Raw genomic sequence first — 20,197 nt, 5'->3', positions numbered from 1 at the left:
TCGTACTCCTTCACTTTGTATCAGATCCACCACATTGTAACTTTCTGGTCTCATAGGCCACTTTGGCTTTTTGAAGACGTTAATATAACATTTCATTTCATAACATTTCTCTCTCCATTGTATCAGATTCACTGCATTGCAGTTTTTTGGTCTCATAGGTCATTTTGGCCTTCTAAAGAGGTTAATAAAATATTTCATCTCTCTCTCTCTCTCTCTCTCTCTCTCTCTCTCCAAACAGCAAAAGGAAATGCTTGCATCCATCTCCATATGCCCTGTTCAAATGATATGATGGGAATCACTAGCTTCACCAGCATTAAACTGTTTGGACTTGGCCATACGGACAGACGCTGCAGGATTATATGTATTAAGCACTGGCTTCACTAGTGTTAACGATGGCAACTGTGTAACTCGCAATTGGGTTGGCGCTTCTATGGGTTGTCCAAGGCACCATATATCACACCAATGCTCTTCCTCACAGACTAAAAAACCAACACCGTTTTACAGTCTCCCAGTCCAAAAACCACAGCATTGAAATCTTGTGCAGATTGAGAATGTCGTTGAAATCCTCTCTTATGATAGCATCTCACAAGGCGCTCCCATTCATGTGCTCTCTCTAATACCATGTAGAAAAGGTCTTTGATAACATGTCAAAAAGGTGGCAACAAAATGAGAAGAGGGATTGCAGGCACTCAAGCTCAGTATCACTATGCAAAGCATTGACATCTACTCCCTGAGTTTCTAACCAGGCATCAAACCCTTCCTTGGGTCTCAAGCTTAAGTAACTAAAGGAGCAGAATGGCTTTGATATACCATCATACATCGTTTTTCAAATTATAAAACAAGGGTTTTGAGTACATGAATACAAATCTTACACATGGTTTGGATACCTAGCAATTGATAGGTTACAGTACAAAATTCACTGGGCATAATAGCATGGATTTTGTAGAGAGTGTTCAGGGTTTAGGGGTGAGGGCACCCAAAGGACGGAGAGCTTGTGGGTGGCCGGGTAGTGTGGACACGTATGCCACCACTATATAGCCAAGCATTGAGGTGTTATCCTCATCAAGATTTGATACACTCGTGAGCGTCTTGCTCAACCCCAAGAGGATATGCCAAATACTTGGCAACCATCGGACCACTCATTGACTTGTTCTTTCAAGCATCTGTTTGTATGCAGTATCCAACTCCTCAAGGGCATCCTCCGCTTCCTCTAGACTGGAAAAAGACGATAAGAGCACCTTATCTACAACAGCATCCCGACGGCACCCACTCGCTATCATGTCTCTATACAAAGAAAGACATTTTTTGTCCTGCCCCTTGCTCGCATAAGCATGTATTCGAGATGTCCATGTCCACACATCTGGTTTCACACTTCGTTCTGCCATATGTGCAAAAATCTCCTCTACTTTGTCCACATATCCTGCTTTTGCATAGCTATTGATGATTGTATTGTAAGTGGTGATATCCACATCACACAGACCTTGCTCCATAGCTTTAAACAGATCATTCATTTGGGTGTAATTGCCAGCATTTCCATAAGCATGAAGAAGACCATTAAGGACAAACGTGTCGGGCTTTATCCCAGAAGTCTGCATCTCCACCACCACCTCCTCAGCCTCTGCAACGCGGCCACTTTTACTAAAAGCACTGAGAAGAACCATATGTGACCTTAAAGTTGGTGTAAAGCCAGCCGCCTTCATCTCCAAGAACCATCTCTTCGCATCTATACAAACCAACGGAAGTAGCAAAATCCTTGTGTGATGTTCAAGCAACAATGCATTTGCATTGATTGAAATAGCAGGCTTACCTTCAGCAAGTCCTGCTCTCCCAAATGCATCGATCAGAATGTCAAAGGAGGCTCTATCTGGATTGCAATTCATTTGCTGCATGTTGTGAAAAACCTCAACAGCTGCCAAAGGAAAGCCGCCCCGGCTGCACATGTAGATTCAAGGATGTGTACTTGTCAGGAGAAGTCAAGCTGCCTACTTTTTAACCCCATGTGCCTGTAAGGACAAATGAAGTCACAAACCTGTATGCTTCTAAAAGAGCATTGTAGACATAAGCATCTGGATCGCACCCAGCAACTTGCAATGCTTCAAAAACCTCTTCTGCTTTCATGCAAAGTCCTTCCTTGGCATATGCTTGCATAAGAACTGTGTAAGTGCATATATTGGGGGTGCAGTTGGCAGCTGCCATGTGACAAAAGTAGTTCTCTGCCCTCTTTACATGTCCTGCCTGCATACAAAGCATTACAATAATAAGATGAAGGGTCACATTGGCATTCTAAAACAAAAAAATGAACAGGAACTACATGTGGCTTTTAAATGAAAGGACTCATTTACAAACTATAATACCAAAGAAAACTTCGATCATTCAATGCTTACACATGCAAAAGTGAAACATATGCTCAACTTTCTTCTTCGCTAAGGCTTGTTTTAGAAAGTCAATAATCACACGCCAACTTGGCAATGAGACTAAATAGCAAAATTTTGAACACTCTTTACTAATCCTCTGTCATTGTTGATACTCTTTAAGTGCTTCGATAGAGAAAATTTTACTGTGCTTATTTATGCATAGCAGACATCACAAAAGAAAACCCATGTTTGAAAATGGCACCTCTTACCTTTCCAAAAAGATTAATCATTTGTGTAAAAGTGTTTGCTGTAGGTGAACAATCAAATTTCTTCATTCTCTTATAGATGCTCTCTGCCTTCTCCACTTGTCCAGCTTTTCCAAAGACTTCTAAAAGAGTGTTGAAAGTAGCAACTCCTGTAGAAAGTTTGTCAGCATTGTAAGTCCATGGCAGAAGCTCCTATATTTAAGTAACCTTCTCCATTTGATCAAAGCTAGTGGTAAGCTTTGATTATTAACCTGAAATGTAAAAAAGCAAAAATAACAATTATACGAATTGAGCCCTAGGAAGTCGCAACGAAACACAATGTGCGAAGTGCTGCACACGCATTCATCAAGGAATACTCTTTAAAACCATCTCAAACGTTAATTATAGTTAGAAAACATGTAATCTGAAGCTCATTTGTTTGATAAACTGTTCCAAGAAAATTCACACAAGCACACCTAATGTGCTTTAATACATCACAAGATAGCAGTTCATACATGTAATTTCAAATAGTGGGCATAAAATTTTCGCACAACATATCCATGCATCACTCTGCACAGTCATGCTCAGAAATTAGGGCTCACTTTTCAGCCTTATATTCAACTCGTTGTCACACACTTACAAAAGAACTGGTGCAAAAAATACCAGGTTTATAGCCAAATTTTTGCATAATGATGAAAGTTGCCTCTGCCTTGTTAATCAGCCCAGCATTGCTGTACGCCCTTATGAGCACATTGAAAGTATCTTCATTGGCCAGAAATCTAGAACTCCTCATAAGCTTGAAGACTCTCTCTGCTTCCAGATACTGATTGCTCCTTCCATATGCATCCATGAGAAGATTGAAGCATAGAACATCAGGGCGAAATTTTTCGGTTTGAAGAATCCACTCACACATCTGTCAAAAAACAACCTGTCTGTTCAAACTTTGGATGATGCACTAACATCATAACCTTCTTAACCCAAACAATGTTTAAAATTTGTTCACTAAAGTTTTCAGCCTTCGAGCTTAAATGTGTGTATATACATACATATATATATATATATATATATATATATTATATATATATACCTAGATGAATCCAGGATAGGCCCAGATTCACCCTTAAAAGGAAAGTGCAAGGTACAGACCCATGGTAGTCACCCACAAGACAATATAACCATCAGCTCCATCATGCATAGTATTGACTAAATACCACGACATCCCCACTAACGTCGTCAGTGCCCAATAGTGGGTGTAGAACTAGGTACTAACATATGCTCCCAAACACAACACACACCACACACACACACACATGAGCATACATCAACACAAAGTTCAGCGTACTGAGTTTCTGTCATGACTCCGGAGATCAAGGGCAGACTCAGCCATAATGAAGCCTAGCACTAAAAGAAGCATTAAATCGAAAAATTTGCACAAAAATGAGGTAGTTGATAGGGCATACGCACCGCAAAAGATTGAAAGAATTAGCACAATTTCAACTGGTCGTAAATCGGACGAAAACTTCACAATGTGAAGTCTGCATGTCCGCTATACGACTAAAAAATATACCTAGATGAATCCAAGATAGGCCCAGATTCACCCTTAAAAGGAAAGTGCAAGGTACAGACCCATGGTAGTCACCCACAAGACAATATAACCATCAGCTCCATCATGCATAGTATTGACTAAATACCACGACATCCCCACCAACGTCGTCAATGCCCAATAGTGGGTGTAGAACTAGGTACTAACATATGCTCCCAAACACAACACACACCACACACACACATGAGCATACATCAACACAAAGTTCAGTGTACTGAGTTTTTGTCATGACTCCGGAGATCAAGGGCAGACTCAGCCATAATGAAGCCTAGCACTAAAAGAAGCATTAAATCGAAAAATTAGCACAAAAATGAGGTAGTTGATAGGGCATACGCACCGCAAAAGATTGAAAGAATTAGCACAATATCAACTGGTCCTAACTCGGACGAAAACTTCACAATGTGAAGTCTGCATGTCCGCTATACGACTAAAAAATATACCTAGATGAATCCAGGATAGGCCCAGATTCACCCTTAAAAGGAAAGTGCAAGGTACAGACCCATGGTAGTCACCCACAAGACAATATAACCATCAGCTCCATCATGCATAGTATTGACTAAATACCACGACATCGCCACTAACGTCGTCAGTGCCCAGTAGTGGGTGTAGAACTAGGTACTAACATATGCTCCCAAACACACCACACACACACACACACACACACATGAGCATACATCAACACAAAGTTCAGTGTACTGAGTTTCTGTCATGACTCCGGAGATCAAGGGCGGACTCAGCCATAATGAAGCCTAGCACTAAAAGAAGCATTAAATCGAAAAATTAGCACAAAAATGAGGTAGTTGATAGGGCATACGCACCGCAAAAGATTGAAAGAATTAGCACAATATCAACTGGTCCTAACTCGGACGAAAACTTCACAATGTGAAGTCTGCATGTCCGCTATACGACTAAAAAATATACCTAGATGAATCCAGGATAGGCCCAGATTCACCCTTAAAAGGAAAGTGCAAGGTACAGACCCATGGTAGTCACCCACAAGACAATATAACCATCAGCTCCATCATGCATAGTATTGACTAAATACCACGACATCCCCACTAACGTCGTCAGTGCCCAATAGTGGGTGTAGAACTAGGTACTAACATATGCTCCCAAACACAACACACACCACACACACACACACATGAGCATACATCAACACAAAGTTCAGCGTACTGAGTTTCTGTCATGACTCCGGAGATCAAGGGCAGACTCAGCCATAATGAAGCCTAGCACTAAAAGAAGCATTAAATCGAAAAATTTGCACAAAAATGAGGTAGTTGATAGGGCATACGCACCGCAAAAGATTGAAAGATATATATATATGTATATATATCTATATATATCTACTTCTAGTGATGTCAATACCCAGAGGTCATATTGGACATCATTTTCTTTTGTCTCGTTTTGTGCGTTAGAGATGACCGCTGGCTCCGTTTTCGTTCTTTTTCTCTGCTAAGGTCATGTCCCTTTACTTGAGAGGCAAGGCCCCTCAGTTATGTTGTCTCCACATGCCCTTGCAAGGGCAACCTGACTTACTAGATCAGGAGTACGTACTTCGTTGTTTACTTAGTATGCTCCACATATCCTGGACAGTTTACGACCACCTCTCACTACCTGCTACTTGGCTGATGGTGCTATCATCAACAGGCACAAGTCCTTTGATTTTTGGTGGGAGTCGAGCAGTGTCAGACTTCAGTGGGGAGTGCAGGATCATTTCACTTGGTTGGCACGGGGCCTGCCTTGCAAATATCTTGGTTGGGTATTGGTGTACACCCCAATAGCAGTTTGAGCCGGTCTTATAGTCATTAGAAGGAAGCTTTGCCATTGATCCTCTATGCCATTGGCTTGCAAAACTTCAATTGTAAATCATGTTCTTCTTGAGATAGCCTGGTTTACCACCTCCCGTTGGTCTTTGCATCCTGGAATTAGTGTGCAACTTTCTATCAGGAGGTTCTGATGGCTCTGGAGATACTTCTCTTAGAGTTCACTAGCCCACTGTTATTATGGCCCAAGAGGAGGGTGGATTGGGGGGTTATCAACCCACAGATGCAAAGTAGCGCATTGCTTTCCAAACTCAAGTCCGAGGTTTGTTTCCAGGGGCAAAGCCTTGGAAGCAATTTCTATACCATGCGTTATGTCATGCAGTTCCCCGATTTGGTTCTTTGGACAGTGCAAGCCCTTTGTGCACAACGGTACAATTCATTTTCTGATGCACCACTGGATATGTCTTATATGTCCCAACTAATGAGAGTTGCTGCCACAACTAATGCCCCAAGGATTAAAATCTACATGCACGTATGTACATACATGCAGGCATGCATACATTATGTGAATGTGTGTGTGTGGACATGTATATGCACCACTGGATATGTCTTATATATGTCCCAACTAATGAGAGTCACTGCCACAACTGATGCCCCAAGGATTAAAATCTATGTGCACATATGTACATACATGCATGCATGCATGCATACATACATACATGTGTACATATGTACATACATGCATGCATGCATGCATACATACATACATATATGAATGTGTGTGTGTGTACATACATATATATATCAGGTATACACGTGTATGTGTCCGTGTATGTGTATGTGTGCATGCACGCATACACATGTATATGTATATGACATATGTATGTATATATAGATACATATACATATACACTGTACAGACATACATATATATGTCAGGTATACACGTATACATATATAGATACATATGTATGTATATATAGATACGTATACATATACAGACATACATATATATGTCAGGTATAAACGTACACGTGTATGTGTGCATGCACGCAAGCTGCCACCACAACAAACAACACACATAAATGAGATGCAAGGCAAGGCCAACTTAAAAAAGCCTAGAATTAAACAAAAGCATTAGATGGGAAGAATTGATACACCAAAATCAGAATTGACAATACATAACACCACTAAAGATAGATAATTTTTCTTGAATGTCAACTGCTCGCAACTCGGGCAAAAGCTTCACAATGTAAAATTTGCATGTCATCTAATACGACTTGAATATATACTTTGATGACTCCAAGAAAATACCATTTTCACCTGTGAAGTGCAAGTTATACATTCATGCTAGGCATCCACAAGACAATATAGCCATCAGCTCCATCATGAATAGAATTGACCAAATACAATGAGTCAGCTGGCAATACCTGCTTCTATTTTTTCTTCAGAAAATTCCCAAAAAGAGCCCGCTAGTCCCAAAGAACCTTGTGATATTTTGAATGGATTGCTCCAGCTTTTGCATAGTTTATTCTTTTTGACGGTAGTGATCTACCTTTAAGTGTCTTATATAAATATTTTCACTGATGAGCTCATAAATAGAAGCATTTCTATCTATCAATAATGAGCCTTTTCAGCTTGAGAGCCCACAATACCATCTAATATCCTAGGTCTATCATCCTTTGGTGAGGGAGACTAATCTTCCTACGAAGAGTGCAAAAAAAAAGCCTTTATACATGTATACGAGATTAACAAGGGAAATTTTGGGAGATTTGGAAAATTGTAAGGGCATTTTGGGGACTTTTGGCAAAATATGAGGGGCATTTTGGGATTTTTTGAAATTTGAGGGGTATTTTGGTAATGCTCCCTTTTTTCTTACACTACTTAAGATCTTCTCAATGATGGGTTCAACATTCAAAGGAACTGATATCTAGGAGGTTCCTATTTCATCAATGTCAAACCATTTTCAGCATCATTCATAAGCCTGCTTAATAGCCACTAAAATTCTTACTCCACGGTCCAAGGGAAAATTACTTGCATTAACATAAAAAAGACGATATAAACTTTACAAGTATTTCTCATACTGTAAACAAGCAGTTTAGAATGATATCCGGAGCAAAGAAAAATATCTTAAGTACGCTTACAATCCAATGAAAACTTCTCTTTTTAGCTGACGACTCTAGGTGCTACCAGTGATAAAAGTTTTTTATAATAATACCTCAATTGCACGCTTCCAATCACGGTCACGCTTCAATTGCACAATAACGTTGATGATGTCATCCCAATAATCATGAGTGGGTAAGCTCATATCTAATAATTTCCAGATTGCCTCCCTGCATGATTCTTGTCTCACAAGCTTTGCAAGGGCAAATGCTCTTGTACTGAGGACAATAGGTACACTATCATCAACTAGCTCATTGCCATGAACCCAGCCCCTTCCTTTTCTGGCGCCACCTACAAAATCAGAGTTCCCAATCACTGGTGACAAAAGTGCACTAAAGCCCTCTTCACACCTTTCATAGTACCTCTTAATGTAATCAGTGTTATGAAATGAATTACAAACCAAAGCATGCAATCAGTTTGTTGCACAATCACCATGACTAGAACCACACATATAATCAAGACTCTTAGCAAACAATCCAAGAAAATCCGTGGATGTAGCAAAATCTTATGAAATATAGGCCTGCAGTAGATAATGGGTTCATTGCATGAGTAGAAATTATAATCAGAACTCTTTGAAACAATAAAAGGTAGAAAAATGCATGCAGCCAAGTGAATCTTAAACATAATAGCACGCACGCTTTTGCACACAAACAGATGAAAAGATTGCAAAAGTTCACAACGAACTTGGAAATCTTGAAGATTGTTAATTTTCCAGGATTGTAGTTTGCATCTATGTTTCATCAACTCTTTGGCCAACAAAATGTTTCGTACTTGATACTATCAAAGCCACGCGACAACACAACATGGAAATGGTAAGGTTCTAGAAACAAGAGAATAGCTTTCAAGACACAAACTGTGATAAAGCGATTGGTTCGATCTTCACTCCTGATCACACCTCTGTTACTTGCACATGGCTCTGTATGCCACATGGACATGCTTCATCGACTTCTAGGGCCAATTCTGTACACATCTCTAGATAGGAGTGTTTAGAATCCTAGAAGGATTAGTACCTGCAATTTTATGAGCCTGTTTGCAGGACTTACATGTCCGAACGAGTCCATTAGATTAGGTTTTACAGTTTTGCAACCCTCTTGTACAAGCGTTTTGACAGATGTTACACAACGGTGGAAATCATGCATGGCGTGCATGTAGTTCTAGGTTAGAGGAATCCAACGAGCCATTCCCTGCGTCAATCGTATTTCCAATTTGGCGAAGTGCGACAGTTTCACCCCAAAACTTTCCCTAGTCAAGTTTATTGATAAATCATTCTAATGATTTATACCTAAGTATTCAGAGATACTTAAGCAATAACCCTACCCTATATAAGGAGCATCAGCCCAGCATTTTCCATCAGATGAGCCAGCGCTAGCAACAAGCCCTAGCGTTTTTGCAGATCAGCCTCTGCGATTTGCAATTTTCAGCCTTGGCGTTTTGGATCTCATCACAAGCCGCTTCGGACCAGCAAATCAACCGAGCATTTTCAGCTTTTGGCGCATCCCCTCGCCCGAAAAGCCTCTCGCTTGCTAAATGTGCACTCTCTATTGCAGCCCGTTCAGCAGCTCATTGACCCTCTCCTCGGCTATTCCCTCGCTGCATCGAGTGCTCAAATTGCTGTCCATTATCTGCTTTATCATCATCTGCGTTTTCAGCCCTTCATTCCTCTCACATCGAGAGTGTAAATCAGCCACAAATCTACCCCTTGGTGGCCATTAGCAACTCCTCATCTAGATGGATCCAAAGGTGCATCAAATCAGCCCCTGAGGTGCTTCATTTTAAAGAGTTACCGCGGCAACATTCCCCAGTCGAGTCAGTAGAGTCTGCATTTGAGGTATTGCATGTGTGTACATTCCATTTACGCAATCAAAAGCAAATACCACATTGGAAACGGTGTGGGGGGCCCTTGAGAGGGTTGGTTGGGACCCCATCAGGTGTCATTCTCCTTCTCTCTCTCTCTCTCTCTCTCTCTCTCTCTCTCTCTCTCTCTCTCTCTCTCTCTCTCCCCACATCACTACCTCTCATATTCTCTCTCTACAAGGAAATAAAAGGAACCATCATTCGTGCTAAGTAGCACCCATTCAAGCAAGGAAAGAAGTAAAGATTTGTGGAGTGTTAAGTTTAGATCTTGTCACCATTTCAATTCCGCTGCACTTGACAACCTCTTTTTAATGTTGGCATGGGAAGGTCTTCATTAGGGCATCGATTTTGTGGTATCCGTGACCTTAACTATAATAAAGACAATGAATTCCCTATTCAAGCTTTGTGGTATAAAATCTTGGTTCACTTGTGAAGGAGATCAAGGTTACTAGGTTGGAAGATATAGGCCTCACGGTACCTAAGACTGTGTGAGCATGCACATTCAAAACTAATAGCACCAAAGACACTAACATCATCCAAACATATCCATGACCTATTAGTATACTTGCAATGCCCCCCTATAAGTTTTGCCCACCACAATGTATATTGCTATTTTGGAAGGCACCCATATGAGGAGAAGCCAATAATGCACATATATTTGGCGGATTCCAACTTGCACGTTGATGAGGTCTTTATTTGGGATCGTGGATGGTACCGAGTAAAATTTAGGAGCGATTCACTGGAATATTCCTTCTCGTTGGAAAACCTTGTCCATACTGCAACCAAAAAGTAATCGACAATCGGCTAGCTAATGGCAGGTAAGTTAATGGCCAGTGGGGTCGAAGGTCCATGGTCTTTGGACGGTGGCCAGTGGCCAGTGGTCTTTGGCCACTGGCCGGCATTCAACCGTCAATGGCCAATGGCCGAGTTCTACTTAGACTTGGTTACGCAAGGGCGGCTACACATGGACGCATGGCCAAGTTCTACTTGGACTTGACTATACAAGGGCAACTACACATGGGTGCATGGAATCTGGATGACTCTCTCTCATGAGAGAGGGCAGCCAGTTTAGGATCTCTTACATCTATAAAAGGAGGCCATCTCCATGAGCCATTGTACACACACATCCCTGTTGATAGCCAGTCCCTTGTATTCCTACTTGCTCTAGTTGTCTATATCGCCATCTAAACTCTACCTTGAGAGCGCATGGGTGGATGACGCCATCACTTTGTAATAGTGTGCTAATCTAAATTTTCGATTTGCCACTAATCTACTTTGCATCGTATCTCTCTCTACTCACCTTGCTACAAGATCCTATTTTGTTCCACATTTCTTACGTAACCATCCACGTATAATGGCCTTCTCCACACAGAGCACACTCTAATGCACACTAGCTTTTTCAACATTTACATCTTGCTCCATACTGGATCACATCCAAGTCCGCATTGAACTCTTCCACGATGTCCCTGATACACTAGAATCACCACAATGGTGAACTGAAATAAAATGCTATAGACATTCCACCTCAAACATATAAGCACTCACTGATCCAGGCATATATGCTTTCCGAGAAGTCATGCAATCCAAAGATACAGTCTATGCAACCACAAACTAAGAAAACATGAATTGTCACATAAATAGTGCAGAACGAATCCTAGAATTACTTGGTCGTTTGAAGTGATAGTAAAAGGATTCCTCGGACGACATACTACCATTAACACAGAACCTGGGATGCTATCTGATGGTTAAAAATGGTTGAGTGTACGACCATCCTAATGGGTTTGGGAGTACCATCCAAAAGTTGAGACCAATCTTGGGATCATGTTCGACCGTTCAGGCGGGTTTGGACAACTTAGCCATAATAGTGTCTCAAGTGGGTCAAGAAGACTACTTTTGTAGGTCCAAAGACGGTCTAAGACTGGTCAACAAACTGCGTATCTGGGGTCAAGAAAATTGAAACAATCTTAGACCATAACCCTTCAATTTCCAAAATAGAAAACCTATTGGAAGAAAATGATTACCACTAAGTGGATATACGATGGGGCCTAAGTAGAAGAATCGCAAATGGCTGGACTTTCAAAGTGGATCTTAAGTGATCGATTTGCCATGGTGTTGTATAGTGACGATCCTTTGTCAAACGTTGGCATCTACCTTGTCATGCCATGACATGCCAACAAGGGTGCATGATTTAACAAAAAAGGGCATTGTTTTCACTTGGTCTTTTGAAGAAATCTATGCCTAAAGAATGAAGACAAAGCTCTTGACTCATCTTGTCCTTATTCTTCCCAATCTACAAAAGTCGTTTGTACTCAAGTGTGATGCTTGTGCTACAAGTATTAGAGCAGTCCTTGAACCAAATGGTCATGTAGTGCCCTAGCCATGTATAAGTCGACGCTTACACCCTGAGGAACTTTCACCAAACATTTATGAGGAGTACTTGCATCAGGAGGATCGGAGAGAGAGGAGACTCACCCATAGTAAACGGCAGGCCTTTGCGGAAGCACAAGAGATGAACATATTCCACTTCTTGTTGAGCAAAGTAAGCCATATCTCATGAAAGAGCTTCAGAGAGCCTCGAGAATTGTCAGAAGAGGTAGTGTCAATGTCTGAGCGTCGATAGCTCTTTCTACCTCGTCGAGACCTGATCTTTTGGTGTTTTTGCTTGCTCGACTCCCACCGATCTTCCTCGCTTGAAAAGAGAGAAGAGGAAGAGTGTCATCTTTGAAGGGAACACATGGGTGGTGTTGCAAGTTCTTCAGATGTAGATCATTGACCCAAATAATTGGGGAAAGACTCGGACTTTCGTCCCTTTCTCAGTGCTTCATCAACTCATTGATTTTGCATTCGATTGTGGATTCAACGTCCTCTTCTTTCAGAGGAGAGCGCTTCTTAGACTTTGGCTCTGCTTTGATTTTCATTACTGACTTTAGTGATTGTTTGGTAGCCTTCTATCATGTATGGTAAAAATCAAGATTTGGTTGGTTCTTCAAATATTGTGTAGGCCTGATCTTGTGCAAATTTCATCAACCTCTTTGTCTAAGTGCTCACTTCCAACTGTCTGTAGATTTTGGATTCTTCTCAAGAGAGTTGTTGAGTAAATCCATCATACTACTTCTCAATTGCTTTGTCATTGTTTGAACGGTCATTTCCATTGGAATCATCCTCTCGCAAAATTGTCTGTGAGACATGTTCCTGTTCTTGATGTGAGTCTCTTGTTATAGTCTGTAGAGCATGCTGAAAAAATTAGATAGAAGAAGGATCGAGTGAATTTGCGATACCATTGTGACTAGTTGGCAGCTTGTCATTGACAATACCATAAATCCTTAGCAACACACAAACAAGACAAAAACCTTTAATACTTTTTCTTCAAAACTCCACACGAAGTGGCGGAGTTCCTCTTCCAGAGGTATTGGCCCCAAAGTTTGGCGCCCCTTTTGATACAATTGTTGAGAGGTTGCTTTGATCTATGTGACCACAGACTCATCCCAAGAAACAATCCCCAAGAAATATATTCAAAGGTTCTAGTGCTCCCAAAGTTGCCAAAAATAGTGGCTTCAAAAAGCATTAAAAATAGTCGCTGGGGTTGGGGGATTATTATGAAGAAGAGACTTACAAAGCCAATCTCTAGAAAAATTAAGATTTTTTTTTGATCAAGTGCTTGCTGTGTGAGCGCATAAAGTTCCAAGCCTTTCAATATAGTAAATTGTAGCTTGTGGGGTGGTCAGATTGTATTTATGCGCATTATCTTGGAACATGAATTTAAGCCCGTCGACTGTTAGAGTTATGTTCGCCTTCTAGTTTTCTCTCTTGTTTATAGGCTTCTCATTACACGGCCACTGGCCCGTGGTTGTGGATTTACCAGCCCTACACTTGTTCAACAGGGATCTCTTGCATATTTAGGGTTTGCACCGGCAGTTTGCTCGACTCAGGCCTTTTTCATATGTTTATGATGGAGGGTTTTATTTTTGTTCGTGGTATTTGATAGAGATATTTGTCGGACCTTGCCCTGACTCACTATATATGTGGCCTAGGGGACCCTTTGTCCTTTGTCTTGTATCATTCATAGAGTTTGCCATATGGAGTTATTGGACTTGCCAGCCTTTTGTCCATCTCTCTCTCTCTCTCTCTCTCTCTCTCTCTCTCTCTCTCTCTCTCTCTCTCTCTCTCTCTCTGTGCCATTATCTCTCTCCCTCCATTGGGCACTCGGACATGGTATCAGAGCAATAGGCGCACTATTCCTACCCTCCTCAAGCCCAAGCGCTCCCTTCCTTTGCCGGATCACTTAGCCTTCTGCTAGGGCAACATTTTATCTCTCGACCTTTTATGTTTTCCTAGTCCTGTAGCTGCTCGGGTTGAGCATATTCCCGTCGACCTTGTGGATCGGTGCGTTCATGTGCATTGTCCACTCAATAGACAAAGCCTCAGCCAATGCCTTGTTGAATAGGTGAGCGAGTGAGTCGTTGGCATAAATAATGTGCTCACCACTTAGGCTTGCGTAATCTGCTGCTCGTTTGTGGCGTAATTTGCAGACAGCCCCCTTTTACATTCATGAGGTAAAGAAGCTAGCTGTGGTAGGTCGAGGCTCCTGCGACTGCGATATGGGTAGCTGCTCCGGTAGCTAGTGCAAGCTCTTTGCTTATGTGTATCCTCAACAAGTGTCGGTGCCTATACTTTTTGAAATGTCTTTGACAAGAAGAGGAATCACATGACTCGGGAACCTAAGTATGACAATTTTGAACGCAGAAGGAGAAAGAAGGAATTCAAGGATGGGGGTCAAAGCATCAAGTTCGACACATTTTTTGGTAATAAACTTACCCATCAAACTCTGCAACCCTCCATCATCCTTGTCGGTGGCGTTTTGCCCCCTGCACCGTGCGTTTTAAGACGCAAGGTGCCGGCGCGCCCAAGTGCTCCCCCTTCTGCCGAGTGTTTCAAAACGCTGCCCTCTCACGGCCTTTGGCAGCGACTTGCAAAAACCCCCCTCTTTTGCATTTTGAAACGCCCGCAGGGAGGCGACTTGGCAACGGAGGGCACCTGCGTTTTACAACGCTAGCGGAATAGCATCCCTTGGCAGCGCCGGGGTACTTGCCCCTCGCCAACGTATTGAAACGCTCCACCTCTGCAGTCTCTTAGCGACATAAAAGACTTCCCTGCCCCCTCTTTGGCTACGGTGCCCACAGCATCCCACCTTCTGACCAAGCGTTTTCAAACGCTATGAGCTAGCAATTGGGCGATGTGTAGCCAACAGAGACAACAAGAGTCAATTGCATGGTGACGTGGAGTTAAGGGATTTTGGCACGGCCTTGGAAAAATGGCTTGCAAGTGCCTTGAAGGAGAGGATTCAGTAGCTCAAAATTTCAGAGGCCTTCAGGATCGGCTTGAAAGGTGGAGTTCTAGAGCCCTATGTGCAATGTGTCTCGAGCGGCTTGGTGCAAACCCTGCGACCACCTTTGAAATGCTTTGTGGTGGCTTGGAAAAAGTGGAGATTGGAGCTCAATAGAGGAAAAATTTGGCAAAGTGGCTTGGTAGAGTTTTGTACCGCCATCTTTCGCAGTTCGAGAAAACCGGATTTCCAGATCTTGTACGTACATAGCCCCTCCCTTGCTCGAGTGCCAGCAACATCGACCAAAACCAACTATCGGCAATGAAAAGCATATCAACCATCCAGTTAGCAGCCTGTGCACGGGCGAAGTACTCAAGGAAACCATCAATTTGTTTGGCTCGAGATTGTGAAGCCAAAAGCAAATGCACGAGTTCGCTAGAGGACAATGGCAAAGGCAAGCTTGACAAGGATGACTGTAGCAAGACTTTGTTAGCTTCTTCAATTTCCACGACGTGCGACGACCACAATTATAAATGTGACACGACGCTTCATTTGCCTCGGGAGTTTGAAGCCAAAGACAAAAGCAGGAACTCGCAAAGAAGCAAAGGTGAAGGCAAGTTGGACAAGAGATAACGGTGATAAAGATTTGATAGAGAAGATCTGCATGGCACACGTGGCGGCGACCACGACACCAAATTTCTAGTCAAGTAGCCGCCACTAGCTTCAACCAGAGAGAGGCTTGTGAGTGGCATAGAGGGGTAAATAGCCCTCTGTATACTTAATTTGGACCATTGTGTTGGAGTCCAAGTTATCAATGTTTGAACCCGTAGGTCGGCGTTCAAGGCACATGCATTTGGCAAGGAACGAATCAGACCTATCTAAAACACTATGGATGAGTGCACCAATTCATTGTTGTTGGTCGGATTATGGACAGGATGTGTTTCAAAGTTCATTATCTTGGAGTATACTAGACGTGATGTGTTCACAGTTCATGAATGGGGATTCTTGGATGTAGTGTGGTCTACAGTTCAAATTATAAGGCAACCAATGCTCAAGATGGCATTCTTCCAAGGAACAAAGTTGAGGGTAGCAAATCCAAGGTGTATCGAGTGGAAGGTACCTTTACTAGTCAGCACCATGCTAGCACGAAGATATATATACCTAGATGAATCCAGGATAAGCCTAGATTCACCCCCGACTAAAGGGTTGCTATATGATACCTTGATCACTCCAACACTAATGTATGCAATGACAGTATGGACATCTGGCCTAGCTACTCATTGATGGACTCTGATAGTGTCCACAGGTCATTCTGATGGCAAAGATGATACGCAGTAAACCTTTAGTCCCACATGACATCATCAGAGCGAAGTTAGTTGCACCACCCATGTTGATAGAGGTATTATTCCCAACTATTTTTTACATAGATAGATATGCCCCTTCATCGATTATGTGTCACAAACTGCTACCATGTCAAGCCACTAAAGAACGGAGCCGGCTTGCAGATCCTCGCCGAGGGGCCTAAACCCTAGAAGAAGAAGTTTTACCAACTTGCATAGTCTTTCCAAGTGGCCTATTTTTAGAGACGAGTTCCCACCAACTTACGGGACCCCGTCCGATAGGGTCCAGGGGACCTAGAGCCATTAAAATAACGTGGGACCAGCACATCGCGTGGAGCATGTGACATGGCAACAGTACGGACGCTCCTGATTTCTCGCTGACATGCTGACGTGGCAGCTATACGGACGCCCGCAATTTACGTTGATGACGTGAAAGTTCTACGGATTTCCACAAAACACGCTATCAACTTTTGGACTAGTCGCTTTTAGAGTTTGATGCTTTTCATGTAACTTCTTTTGAGAGGCCAAAGGGCCTTTACATAAGTGCCATGGGATCATTCTCTGGCACGCTTCAGTGTGGAGGTATAGAGCTTAAGAGTACCGGCATTGTACTGAGTTCAAGCAATATAAAGAAATATCGAAAGAAGCGCCAACGTTTGGGGCCAATGCTCTCTTGGGCTGGAACTCCGCCACTCCCCGTCTCGTATGTCTTGCATCTCTTTCAATTTAGTTGTTACTTGAAGTGCTTAAAGTTGTTCAGTCTGTTCTTTTCCGTTGGCACGAGGTGCCTGTCATAGAAATAGGGGACCCGGGGACGTGGCCCTTTTCGGTAGGGACGGAACGGGGGACGCGGGACGGGACGGGACGGGACGGGGAGACACGACAGGGACAGGTCCCTCACATGGGACACAGAGGGGACGCATCCCGAGACGCGGGTCCCCAGTGACACTTGCAAGCGGGACGTGGACAGAGGACCCACACCCTTTTTCTAGGCTTTTCAAAGTTTTAAGCTATATGCAAATGTCTCCCACCAGACTCTTATAATCCACTCTTCACTTGTACATCATTACTTTACCCCTTTGAGTATGATGATTGATCATCAATGATCACGTCAACATGTGCGGCGCATGCTCGCCGCGTTCTTACCGCATGTTATATTTTGGTATTTATGAGTGTAAACCCCACTTTTTCTTTGCAATCTTGTGCTCCTAGTGTTGTCTAGTATAGAACAAGTGTTTTTTAACACGCGCCCCCTAACCTGTCCCCCATGCTCGGGACCTGTCACGTCCCCGAGACCCGTCCTCGTCCCCATGTGACTATGGTGCTAGTCCCTGTGACATTATGACACAGAGCATTTAAGATATCTAGATAGCTAGCCGAGGCAGGAGATAGAGGATCATGGTAAACATGTAACACAATGGTTCACACCATGGATTATATGTCGTCCATTAAGTCACACAAAAGGAAAGGTAAGGCAAGAAAGGAGAGGGTAATTGGGTGTGGAATAGTCTAGCGACGGTCCCCTCTAAAAACCATGATGTCAATTGTTGTCACTGTTGCGTATACGTTGCAAATATTTAACAAATGCACCATAAAGAGTTCGCGTATAACAAATGAAAGATCCAGAATCTTGCCAGAAATGATGCTCAAGGATGATTGGAGCTAGTCACAAATAGCAAAGCGAGAGGGGAAATGGCAAATCGCACACACACACATATATGTGTGTGTGAAACTTCTTTTCAAGCTCTCTCGATGTATGTGTGTATGTATGTATGTATATGTGTGTATGTACAAGCTCTCTCTATGTGTGTGTGTGTGTGTGAAACTTCTTTCCAAGCTCTCTCTATGTATGTGTGTATATATGTATGTATATGCACACATACATTGAGAGAGCTTGCATAGAAGTTTCACACCCACACACACGTATACATAGAGAGAGATTCACATACACAACACACACACACATACATACATACATACATACATACATATGTGTGTATGTGTGTGTGAAACTTCTTTCCAATCTCTCTCTCTCTCTCTCTCTCTCTCTTCTCTCTCTCTCTCTCTCTATATATATATATATATATATATATATATATATATATATATATATATATATATATATATATATAATATATATATATATATATATATATATATATATATATAAAGCTCATACTAGGAAAACCAACCAATGGAGACTGCTATTTGCAACTCTTGATATCACCATGGAAATGGATCTAAGTTACATGAGCTCACTCACCCCTTTTTCTTGAGCTTTTCTTGCGCAATGGGTAATTTTTGAATCTGGTGTTTGGAAGTGATGGACCTTCTTTGGGAAGGGGAGGGCTCTTAACAGGAGATGAGACAGATAGCATACTGATTGCTCTCCACTTCTTTTGAGCCAAGTGATGGAATGGGTCAAGCGTAGTCACATGCCAGCACCTGTGTGTACACATCACTAACTACACCTGGTTGAGCTCAATCCTGTGGAAGAAAAAAGAGTGAATAAATTAGCAAAAAGTCATATGTAAAAACATCCCATGCCATAAACTAATACAACTAAAACTGTGGTTGGTGATTATAATTGGCCCAGGATGTTAATGATCTGCCTCACCTATTTAGAGGCATGAGGGGTGTACTTACTCTCTCTCTCTCTCTCTCTCTCTCTCTCTCTCTCTCTCTCTCTCTCTCTCTTCATATGGCTCCAGTGGAGTCCTCGGTCTGCGTAGAAGTAGACTTGAATCAAAAAGGGGCTCACATTAATCTGTGTGGAGGCCATCGAGAAGGCAGGGGCTCAGAGAAACGGCGCTGATCAAGTTGTTAGCTAGAAGTCTGGCAAAACGCAGAGCTTGCTGTAGGTATAGATATAATGCGGAACCTGCTGCCCAAACCAACATGTACGATTCTCATGGGCGTTGATGGGGTTCATTGGCAGACACAGGCGCAGTGTGTAAGTTCCCTAAAACGACTCCATCGCTGGAAAGATATCAGCGACACTCCTTGCGAGAGCATGAGGTTGCATGAGCTAGAATTACTGCTTGCGAATGTACGAACCTTTCGCATAAGCTTGAATGACTGTTTGTGAGTTGCAGGAGATCGGTGACAAGAAGCCTACCTTCACATTGAACGACAGCCTTCCTCCACATTGCTTTGAATTTTTGTTGGATAGATGGTCTCTGATCTCTTTCTTTGATTTTTCTTTTTGGCCCGCTAAAGGCCTTAGTAATAGATCAATTTCCATTGTTCGGCAAGTGTTTCACAAGTGTCCCAAGTAGGCTTAAAAGTTTTGTGAAAAATCATGATCTTTTAAATGCTATGAGCTCACGCGACTCATCTTTAGCGAGTCTCGTTCGTTCTTACCAAGGGATCATTCCTATACAATATGTCAAGCTCACTCATCTAAGTATGTACCAACGTCTCCGGTGGTTCTCGTTCGCTTATACCAATAGGTCAAGCCTATATAGTTTCCCAACTCAAGTATGTGAGTATTTATGTACGTCTCTATGTGTGTATATATAAATATGTGTGTGTGTGTATCACATTCTC

At 42.3% G+C, this 20,197-nt stretch overlaps 1 protein-coding gene across 2 annotated transcripts; it reads right to left on the bottom strand.

Annotated features, from left to right (window-relative positions):
* Positions 1-796: 796 nt before the first annotated feature.
* LOC147418123 (uncharacterized) lies at positions 797-19,915 on the bottom strand. Of its 2 annotated transcripts, none has more exons than XM_086507578.1 (8): positions 19,767-19,915; positions 18,912-19,135; positions 8,187-8,422; positions 3,263-3,512; positions 2,624-2,769; positions 2,030-2,235; positions 1,808-1,932; positions 797-1,723 (listed from the first exon to the last, which is right to left on the bottom strand). In XM_086507578.1, exons 2-8 carry the CDS (start codon positions 19,105-19,107, stop codon positions 1,140-1,142), a joined length of 1,743 nt encoding a protein of 580 aa, XP_086363704.1. In that variant the 5' UTR covers positions 19,108-19,135; positions 19,767-19,915; the 3' UTR covers positions 797-1,139. The 2 variants fall into 2 exon arrangements, with proteins under 2 accessions (XP_086363704.1, XP_086363702.1); XM_086507576.1 differs by having other exon boundaries at positions 19,410-19,828.
* Positions 19,916-20,197: the final 282 nt, after the last annotated feature.

The sequence above is a fragment of the Adiantum capillus-veneris genome, chromosome 30, assembly GCF_014529385.1.
Source record: "Adiantum capillus-veneris isolate H3 chromosome 30, ASM1452938v2, whole genome shotgun sequence".
Lineage (NCBI taxonomy): Eukaryota > Viridiplantae > Streptophyta > Polypodiopsida > Polypodiales > Pteridaceae > Adiantum > Adiantum capillus-veneris.
The sequence above is the reverse complement of the archived record's forward strand: the minus strand, read 5'-3'. Positions and strand labels throughout refer to the sequence as shown.

What these genes read in the sequence shown, in the direction of transcription:
- LOC147418123 (XM_086507578.1), bottom strand. Translation starts at nt 19,107, where the DNA reads ATGTGTACACACAGGTGCTGGCATGTGACTACGCTTGACCCATTCCAT. An exon ending in GCTCTTTTAGAAGCATACAG is followed by an intron (nt 1,933 to 2,029) that starts GTTTGTGACTTC and finishes CTACATGTGCAG; the next exon opens with CCGGGGCGGCTTTCCTTTGG. An exon ending in GAGAGCAGGACTTGCTGAAG is followed by an intron (nt 1,724 to 1,807) that starts GTAAGCCTGCTA and finishes TGGTTTGTATAG; the next exon opens with ATGCGAAGAGATGGTTCTTG.